Source organism: Blennius ocellaris, assembly GCF_963422515.1.
Source record: "Blennius ocellaris genome assembly, chromosome: 18".
In the NCBI taxonomy this organism is placed as follows: Eukaryota; Metazoa; Chordata; class Actinopteri; order Blenniiformes; family Blenniidae; genus Blennius; species Blennius ocellaris.
In genome coordinates, this window is record NC_137667.1 from 18,363,189 (window position 1) to 18,373,562 (window position 10,374).

Genomic DNA, 10,374 nt, shown 5'->3' on the forward strand with positions numbered 1-10,374 from the left:
CTTGAAAGAGCTTCAGCTGCGGGTCGCCCTTCCCCTAATAAACTAGCATTGTAAGGTAAAGCTGCGTGTCTTGAAGGTGTAGAATTGACCTTTCACATCTTCACAGCAGCTGGAGAGACAAATTATAACCAGGCAATGAAAGTGACGAAGAGGGAGAGGAGCACAATGAGCAAACTTCCGTGTTAATGGAATGGCTGCACGTGTCGGACTGATGTTTTCATGTGGCTGCGGGTGACTCCACAGGCATGTGCACTCGTCCGGGTCCTAATTACTCCTGGAACCCAGCATTGAGCTCTCTGAGCCCAACAGTACGTTGATACTCATGAACCATTGTTCTGCCAGCAGAGGGGAGCCGGGGAGCTAATTAGCGTTCGCTGTAGCCTTCGCTCGTATTTAATTTTGATTTAATTTCGGGGCTTTTTGGGGGGGGGGGTTCTCGTTTCTTCGAAGAAAAGTTTTCTCAGGAAATGTGTGACTGTTGATGAGACGGGGGCTGTTATATTAACTATTACCCCCAAATGATTCAGTGATGTTCTCGTGCTTCAGGTGGAAGTGTCACATCAGCGTTTCTCGACGCCTCAAATAACAAATTAGTACCATCACACCTCAAAGATAATCGTTAAAGCAACGGTACCTCAGAAAATATTGCACATTTTAATCTTAAAATACCATGCTACATACTTGTTAGCAACACACTATATATCATGTGTTATATTATATTTTTTTTACCATACTATTATTGTAAAGTATTGTACTGTTTACCATGATGTATCTTAGAATTACTTGACAGTGCCATACTTTATATTGTGGAACGTTTAACAGTGTCACCCTGCAGGCCATGATATATTTGAGAGCACTGTACTGTCGACCTTGACATATTCGACAGCACTATAACACATTTCACGGTACAAACTGTCAATATTGTTCAGGGCTGTCATGAAATGCACTTTGCTCATAGATTGTAATATACGACTGTCAACCATACACTGTTTAAAAAAAAGAAAATTTAAAAAACCTTGAAAAAGCTTATTCTGTCAGTTCCACAACTTTTTAGAGTGACCCATGAGAGCTTTGTTCTTTTGTAAGCCTGATAATGAAATCAGTCTGAATTTAAAGGAGGTTAAAACAAGCGTGAAAAGGAAAAGTCGTGTTATAAACTTCCACCAGCAGAGTGAAATAAACATCTTTGTCTCTGTCTTGCTCTGAACCGAGGGTTTTTCTTTAAAATAGATTAAAAAAAAAAGTTCTTGTTTTTCTTTTTCTTTATTTATTATTAATATCTTTAAGGGCTTTTGTTGGGGCCTCCCCCGCAGCCATGTTGCTGAGCAACCAGTTAAACACATCATCTGTTCGGAGCGGCGCGTGAAGCTCCCGACTCGGCAGCATCAAATGAAACAAATCTCCTCGGCCGTCATAGCTGATTACTTGGTTATATAATATTAGTATCCTACATCAGTCTTATCAGTTACTATTTCACTGAACTTCTGATTACTGGGCGAGAGGAGTGATATCTGATGATTTTAACACCGCCATGGTGGAGCATCTTCCTCTCACTCGCTGGTGCAACTTTTTCATGTTTGTAATTTGTTTTGGCTCCATCTTCAATTTGAAATCCGCTAATCGACTCCACATTTATACGAACTGAGCATTTATTGTACTATTTTTTGGGGGGCAAAACCGTCTCAATATGTTGATATTACTGTTTAATTTGCAACATTCACCATTTATTGTCTGGCGCTTTAAAGACGGGGCAAATAGCCGATTAATGTAGAAAATAAACGGCGGTAATGAGATCTGAGCTCTCTGACCAGACCTTTTGTGTCGGCGCTCCTTTTCATTAGCGGTGAACAATGTTCATGTTAATCTACGCTCATTAATCCCGCGCTGACCTTCACTTCGGCCAGTCTTAAAAGGACAAACTTCACCTGCGGCAGATTATATTAGATCATATTAGCCTGTAATCATCACAAGCTCCGTGACGGAGAGCGCGGAAAGTTAATGAGCGGGAGGAAAGTGGATAGCACATGTCAGCTAAATATCTGTGACTTTTAAATGGTGCAAAGAAAGACAAATTCAGGAAATCCCATATATGGCAACTCCCATCGTTTTTTTTTATTTTTTATTTTTTAACTGTTAAGTATGAGTTCTACACACACACACACACACACACACACACACACACACACACACACACACACACACACACACACACACACACACACACACACACACACAGATGGACAATAAGAACAATGTTTCCTCCACAGTGTCGTGACTCCCAGTCCAGATTCTCCTGGGACTTGGCAGTTTTATTTTGACAGTCACCATAATAACAATCCAACTTGGTCATCTGTCTACTGGAATGTTCATGTTTATCTGCACACACACACACACCACGTGTGTGACTTCATCACCAAAACAAACAACAGTGACAACCCATGACCTCCATGTTACAGTAACTACATCGTTTTCAGCAACATTACTGTTAAAGAGCGAAACTTTTCTGAAAAGAAACTGCAAAAATGACGCATTTTCCACTTGAAACGTTGCAGAAACGGCGCCTTGAGTTTCACTCTGCAACGTCACAGTGCAAACACCAAGAGATTACTCATATTCACATGGACAGGAGGTTCAGAGTCACTAATTAACCTTGAAGCATCGACTCTCAACAAATTCTGAGAACTGGTGGTCTTCTTGCTATGAGACGAGAGCATCAGCCATGTTGGCGCTTTTCCACTTGTACCTCCTCGGCCCAACTCCACTCAGCTCGCCTCGCCTCAGCTCAGTTTTTTTTCTTTTTCTTTTTCCATTACAATAAAGTACCACAGTGGCGTGGGCGGTGTCGTCAGAGCTTTTCCCCGTCACACACAAGTAATCACAACCGACAGAACCTGTATCCCCCGATGTGCAGCAAACATGCATTTGGAAGAGTAGAGTTATATACTCCTCGTTGGCTATCAGCTCATACGTTTAATATTAGAAAATGTGGATTGGTTGTGCTTCGGTGTTTCAGTTTAACTGGTGCCCCTGTTAACTGGTGACTTCTGCCACCAGCTGCTCGCAGCAGCTGAGTTTCAAATAAGAAAAAAACAAAAACTAGGATACTTGAAACTTCAACTTTTACGCTTGACGTCTTCACTATTGAATCAGGAAAATGTGAGCCGAGCAGGTACGAGTGGAAAAGTGCCATCAGTGCCTCTGGTGACGACGTTGGAAAGTCCTTTTTCGACAGCGAGTTTCTTTCTTCGATCTCGACTCCCAGCAGCACTTTGATTGTTGCTTTGGATCCAACCAACACAAACCCTCCCTCCCACTATGTAATTAAACCACGTCTGATTTAGAAGCGCCACCTCCCCCCCCCCCCCCCCCCATCCATCTCCTGTGATTATTTTTGAAGCCTGCTTTTAACTGCAGAGTTATTAATCACGTCGTGGTTGACGGACCCCCGGGTCCAGGAGCATGCTGGGAAATCTTTACTTTCTATGGTGTCATCTGGAAGGAGGGCGGGTAAAAAAAAAAAAGCCACTTCTTACAATCTCAACCATCTGGCTTTTGTTGGAAAAGTCAAATCTGCATTACAAAGTATTTGCATTTAACACAGTGCCTCCCAATAGGAGGCAGTGACGTTTAGACGTCAAATTACACCGGATACAAGAACATCGATGACATTTATAGAGTCTCGAAATACCAAAATCCCCGTGGCGTCATTTCATCGACCGTCTCTGGTGTCCGTCTGTCATTTCCCCTTTTTTCCCTTTTTCATAACCATCGGGGTTTGTTTTTTTTTTTGTTGTTGTTGTTTTGTTTGGGGAGCAGATTTGAAACAAGTCTCCTGTTGAAAGCGTCTGCTGTCATTCGCAGCGAAGCCTGTAGGTTAGAAAAGTGGGCGTGTGGGTGGCAAATGGCTGGCTCTCACTTCCAGACCATCTGGGACAAAATATGGGTGAAGGGAATGAATGAATAATGTTCCTCTTCTCCTTCCTCCCACCTCCCACCTCCTCCTCTCCTTCAACAAAATGTTGTTCCAGGTCAATTTCATGACGCTGCATGTCTCTAAAAACACAAGATTTTCCAGTGGATGAACGTGTCAAATTTGGGGAGGTTGATAAAGGTTCAGGCAGCAAAGAGATTAATAGGCGAGTTTTTCGATTGTTTCGTCGAGGATGTGTGAAAGCGAGGACAAAAAAGAAGGACACGCCCACTGCCTGTGAGCAGTTGACCTTTGGCTAAGCTCCGCCCCCAACGCAAATGAACCAACAGAATCCAACTGCCAACTTCCCGTAAAAGCTGAGTCGGACATTTTCAGTGTAAAATTATGTCGAGAAACATCAGACCTGGAGACACTCTGGTTGGTTTCTGGGCTATTTAAGTTTTTTTCTCTGAGGAGCCGGAAAGTTTGCAAAAAGTTCCACCATGCAAACTGTTTTCAAAACGCTTTGTTTTCAATGGCTCTGAGCACTTTTGTCATGTAAACAAACAACCAAAATGTAATGAAAGTTTTCTATTTTCACTTAAAAACAACTTGGAAATGGGGCCTGAAACTCTTCTAACACCAGATTGAAACTGACCTAGAATCAGCCAAAGGCATCTATAACACATCTCGTGTTGAAAACAGAGACTAACAGTCTTAAATCAGTCACTCGAACCTGAAAACTCCACACAGAAAGCCTAAATCCTGTAATTAAACGGGGATATGACCACGGCGCCAGCGTGCTGGACTCACTTCATGACCACTACAGTGAATTATAGTTGTGTGCTGACGTGATGGAAAACCAGGCTGTTTTCCTCGATGGATCTCCATCCATGCTTTAGTACCTGTTTGATGGCTGCTATAACCATGATACAGTCATTAAACCTAATCTGTTGAGCCGTGCAGAAAGCCTGTTCTCAGAACTGAACCGATCTTCTCCCATCGTGGACATGACTTTAAATTAAAACGCTAATTTCACCCGCACAGATGTGGCTGTTTCTGTGAGCGTAATGATCGTCTTTGATAAGATAATAACTTTGATGGCTCGAGTCCGACGAGACTCGAGGAGCGGAAAATGAGGAGTGAAAACATCAAGGCTCTCTTTATGTTTTCTATTTTTTTATTACTATTATTTTTGAGGGAGAGTTTAGCGAAGCCGGCTGAAGTATGAAAGGAAGTCGAGCCAACACGACAGTGTTGGTCCAGTCAGGTCTGTTTTTCGTACTATTTCTGCGGCGCCGCTCTCCTTCCCCTCAGATCTCACGTTTAATCCGCCTGATTTATGCATCAAACACCTCCGTTATTTGTCTTTTTTTTAATCGTCCTCCACGATCTGTCGCAGCGGCAGAGGTGCTGATAAAATGATGGAGTTGAGATGGTAACGGGAAGACCATGAGAGGTGTGTGTGTGTGTGTGTGTGTGTGTGTGTGTGTGTGTGTGTGTGTGTGTGTGTGTGTGTGTGTGTGTGTGTGTGTGTCTGTCGGTGTTTGTGACATTAGACGTGTGTGTGTTTGTGGCCGCTGCCACCCGGCCGGAGGCCACGACCCTCCGGAGTTAATAAAACACCTGCTTTAGCATCAAGCTAACAAGCTAACTCGGTCGTTTATACGAATCTCTCCCAATGTTAATGTTCATAGCACATTGTTCTCTGCATGTGTGTGTGTGTGGTTTCATTATAAAACATGCAACGGCACCAGTTCGTGGCCCAACATACATTGTTTTCAAAACGACACACTTCAACCGCAAAGCTTTTCTTGATCGAAACCCCCTCCCCCGATCTCTGCGAGGGTCTGACTCTCTCCACAGACCTCATCATCAGGCCTCTTCCTCGCCGTGGGAGGCCCGTCGCTGGCAGCCGCCGCCACTGACGGCCGCAGAAGCGACGGTGACGCACGCGGCGGTCGGCGGCGCGGCGGCTGCGTGGGCGGGGTGGAGAGACGGATCCAGACCTGAGCCCGGGCCTCTGACGGGGTTTTCTCAGGTCACGCCGTTGTAAAGATCACAGAGAGAAACACTGCTGCTCCCAACATCTGATTCAAAACTCAGTAAAAAAAACCTCAGAGGTTTACTTACTATTAATCTAACGTCATATAACTGTACACTTGTGTTCATTTTATGTTTGTATTATGCCTCCTTTTGCTTTTGCAATATTTTGAGCCAAACTTTTTTACAGCTTTATTTTGATTTATGAAAATTTACCATTTATTCTAGCACCAGTTTTTACTATGCATTTGTGATTTTATTGTTTTAAAGGACGAGCACTAATATAAGTTCTACACCTTCAGCTACAAGCAAATACAGAGAACCGATACGAGTGCTTATTATAAGTTTGTTTCTTAATCCTTCTTTATTTTACACTATTACAAAAAATTTGTAATTATTTTTGTTAGTTTAGGGATATTTCTCAATTATCTCACTTTAGTTTATTGATTCAATTTAGCTTTATTTTGATTTTATTTGACCTTGTATTCACTATCATAATATTTAGTTGTTTTTTCAATGCATGTGAACATTTTATTAATTCATGTTACCTTTTTTCATTTTATCAGCAAATGCTTTTAAACACATGTTGCACTTTGCATTAGTTTTGTTTTCTTATTTCTGCTCTTTAAAGGGAGTTTTTAATCTTTTTTTCCTTTCAATTTGATAATTCATTCCCGTCATTATAAAACTATTTAAAAAAAAATGCGTTTACTTATGTGACTCAACTCATTAATTTCTATTAGAAATCTTATTATCTTTCATTTAATTTACTATAATAGAATTTAATAGTGTTGTTCTGCAGCGTTTCAGTCGTCAGTCTGTTCTCATGTTTATTTCATAGAAAAACTCATGAAAGAGTTGGAATGAGCTGCAGGACGGATCCCCAGCGTCCGGCCAGCTGACGCGTCCTTGAGGAGGACTTTGAATCCGCAGCTGCTCCTGGGAGCCGGGCGGTCGACCGTGACCCCTGACCTCTCCGCTCCCGATCGCCGGGGATCAGAGGAGTCGTGCCGAGCGGCGAGGTTGGACGTTAGCGGCCGCGTCAGCTGCTTCCGCCGCCGACCGATCGTCTCGTTATCGCCGGGATCATCAGGAGGTCGGCGTGCTGAAGAGGAGCGCTCATTGATCGAGAGGAGATGGCGGCCCAAAGCCGGGGAGACGACGGATGAGAAACTCAGAATCAAGCCTTTGATTCACCTCCAGCTGCTTTAAGAGCACAGAAACTCACAATAAGCATTTATTTAACCTTCACAAGACTTCATATGAAAGAACTTTGTGTTGCTGTGGTTTAAAAGTCTGTGCTAATAGTGAAAGCTCATCTCAGACTGTCACACAATTGTTCATTCGAACGTCCCTGAGTTACTCCTCAATGTTCGTCTGTTGTTATAATATAGGAAGCTACGCTAAACCAGCTAAAACACATTTTAAATTCAGTTCCACATACCGTCAACTTTCATCTTGAGTGGGCGAGACCAGTAAAACAACAGAATAAAAGAGAAATAAAGAGAAAAATCCAAAATAAAATTTTGAAATATCTGTTCTGTTGTGCTTCAGATATAACAGCCGTTACCGGAAAATCCACGGTGCTTCATTGACGCTACAGGAATATCTGAATGAAAACAAAGAGATATCAAGTTTTACATTAAACACAAAACATCTAAAATGATTGGAAATGATAAAAGATGCCTAAAAATAATAAAATAATATAAAAGTATAATAAAGAATAGGAGAAATCTGTTCAACCGTCTTCAAAGGACAAACACAAACTTTAAAAACAATTTAAAGTCACTCATTAATGCTTGTTTTTGGACTGTTGGAGGAAATCAGATGACAATTCAGTGCAGAAAGTTAAGAAGTCTGATCCTGAGTGTGAAACACCACAAACCACTAAAATCCTACATTTTCAGCACAGAAGATACAAACTCTCCTGAGGACAACATGCAGAGTGAAAGACCCCTGGAATCAAACCTCCTGTGAGACAGCAGAGCTTCCCACTGCACCAGCCTGCAGCCCAGGATCACAACTCACTGTGCGCTTGGTTCATTTCATGCTTTTCTATTCAAATATGTCTGATTTATTTAAGTGCGTAAAAATATGTCTGGGTCCTTTAACCGTTTGCAGGAGAGAGAGAGAGAGAGAGAGAGAGAGAGAGAGAGAGAGAGAGACTATAGGAGGACGTGGGAGAGAGGGAGTGATGGGGAGGGAGTTGTCGGTATAAAACCAGGAGTCCGACTCCAGCAGCTCTGAACTTGTGAGGAGACGCTCGCAGCGGATTAAAACAAAACAAAAACCTTCCGCCGTGTTTTTTTTTTTTACTTTTCTGGAAAAAATTCCTCTTTTAATCTGAGAGGTTGAGGCTCGGGCGATGAGGATGGGCTTCTCTCTCCTCTCTGGGATGTTTAAGTTTGTCCAGCGGGTGTGAAGGGGCTGTGGAGGGGTGGTGGTGGTGGTGGTGGTGGGGGGGTGTGAGGATGCTGCGGGCGCAGTGAGGATGAAGAAGAGGAGGCAGAAATGCGTCTCCGCCTGACGCACCGCCGCCAGCGGCGGACGCGCGCAGCGGGGATTTCGGGCTGATCTCGCAGGCTGTCCTTCGAGCTCCATGACAGCGGGGTCCGGCCGGAGCAGGTGGAGGGATGGAGAGCGCCAGCCAGCTCAAACCGACGCCGGCCATCTACGGGGAGCTGTTGAACATCTCCGCCAACGACACGCACGTCAATTTCACCTCCAAGGCGGAGGAGAAGGACACTAACTTGGCTTTCCAGATGGGTCTCGCCGTGACCTTAGCCCTCATCACTTTGGCCACCACGCTGTCGAACGCCTTCGTCATCGTCACCATTTACCAGTCGCGCAAGCTCCACACACCCGCCAACTTTCTGATCGCGTCGCTGGCGGTCACGGACCTCCTGGTGTCCATCCTGGTGATGCCCATCAGCGCGCTCTACACCGTCTGTCGGACGTGGACGCTCGGCCAGGTGATGTGCGACATCTGGCTCTCCTCGGACATCACCTGTTGCACCGCGTCCATCCTGCACCTGTGCGTCATCGCGCTCGACCGCTACTGGGCCATCACGGACGCAGTGGAGTACACCAAGAAGCGCACGCCGGGGCGCGCGGCGGGCATGATCGCCACCGCCTGGGTGATCGCCATCTCCATCTCCCTGCCGCCGTTCTTCTGGCGCCAGGTGAAGGCGGAGGAGGTGACGACCTGCAACGTGAACACGGACCACATTTTCTACACCATCTACTCCACCTTCGGCGCGTTCTACATCCCCACGCTGCTGCTCATCGCGCTCTACGGGAGGATCTACGTGGAGGCGCGGAAGCGCATCCTGAAGCAGGCGCACAACAAGCCGGGGAAGAGGCTCACCTCGGCGCACCTGATCACCAACTCCCCCGGGTCGGTGGCGTCCACCACCTCCCTGAACTACGGGACGAACGACACCTCCTCCACCTGCTGCGACTCTACCTCGTCCGCCAACGTGAGCCAAGTGAAAGTCACTGTGTCCGACGCGCTGCTGGAGAAGAAGCGCATCTCCGCGGCGCGCGAGAGGAAAGCCACCAAAACTTTGGGAATAATCCTCGGAGCCTACATCATATGCTGGCTGCCGTTTTTCATTTACACTCTTCTAGTGCCTGTCTGCGAGTCCTGCTTCCACCCGGAGCTATTTGACATCTTCACCTGGCTCGGTTACCTCAACTCTTTAATCAACCCCATCATTTACACCATGTCCAACGAGGACTTCAAGCAGGCTTTCCACAAACTAATACGGTTTAGATGCTGCAGGGCATGAACGATGATTACCAGCCATAAATGCACCACCTTCCCCCTTTTTCCTCCTTTAAACAAAGAAAAATTGTAAAAATAAAAAAAATATTTAAAAAAAGGCCTCATCATGTAGGTGACCAGACCAGCCCGCCATGTTTCGCTCCCCTGAGGGCGCAGTCACCAGTATATCCAACACTGTCTGTGACGAAGTGGCTGCAGAACGAGCCTGCAGCTGCTGCGTGCTGCAGAGGACTGTGGGAATGCATTGACATGCTCATCCGGTCTGCACCGTGTTATCTGATGGCGCTGCGTCATTAAAGCCTGGCAGACGGGAATTAAATGATAAGGAAGGAGAACAGAGGTGCTGGTTGATGATATTGGTGGAAATACTATGTTGTGACCACTGTAGTTCTAGTGACTTGGAGAAAGCCCATACCCCCCCCCCCCCTCCCCCCCACCACCACACACACACACACACACACACACACACACACACACACTGGATTGCAGCCTACAGACTCACTTTGCCATAAAGAGTTTTGACAGCCGACTCCAGGTCGGCTTGTAAGCACAAACAAGCTTAGGACTTAAGCTACCGTGAGCCCCAAGGGCAAAAAATAACGATTTGTGTTTCATTTTCCTGACTCAATAAGGG

At 45.3% G+C, this 10,374-nt stretch overlaps 1 protein-coding gene across 1 annotated transcript; it reads left to right on the forward strand.

The window, feature by feature from the left end:
• Nucleotides 1-8,586: 8,586 nt before the first annotated feature.
• On the forward strand, nt 8,587-9,744 carry LOC308143037 (5-hydroxytryptamine receptor 1B-like; the record flags this gene model as incomplete). The annotated part of the gene is made up of 1 exon (XM_080513695.1): nt 8,587-9,744. The coding sequence occupies one exon, from the start codon at nt 8,587-8,589 to the stop codon at nt 9,742-9,744; it is 1,158 nt and encodes a 385-aa protein (XP_080369821.1).
• Nucleotides 9,745-10,374: the final 630 nt, after the last annotated feature.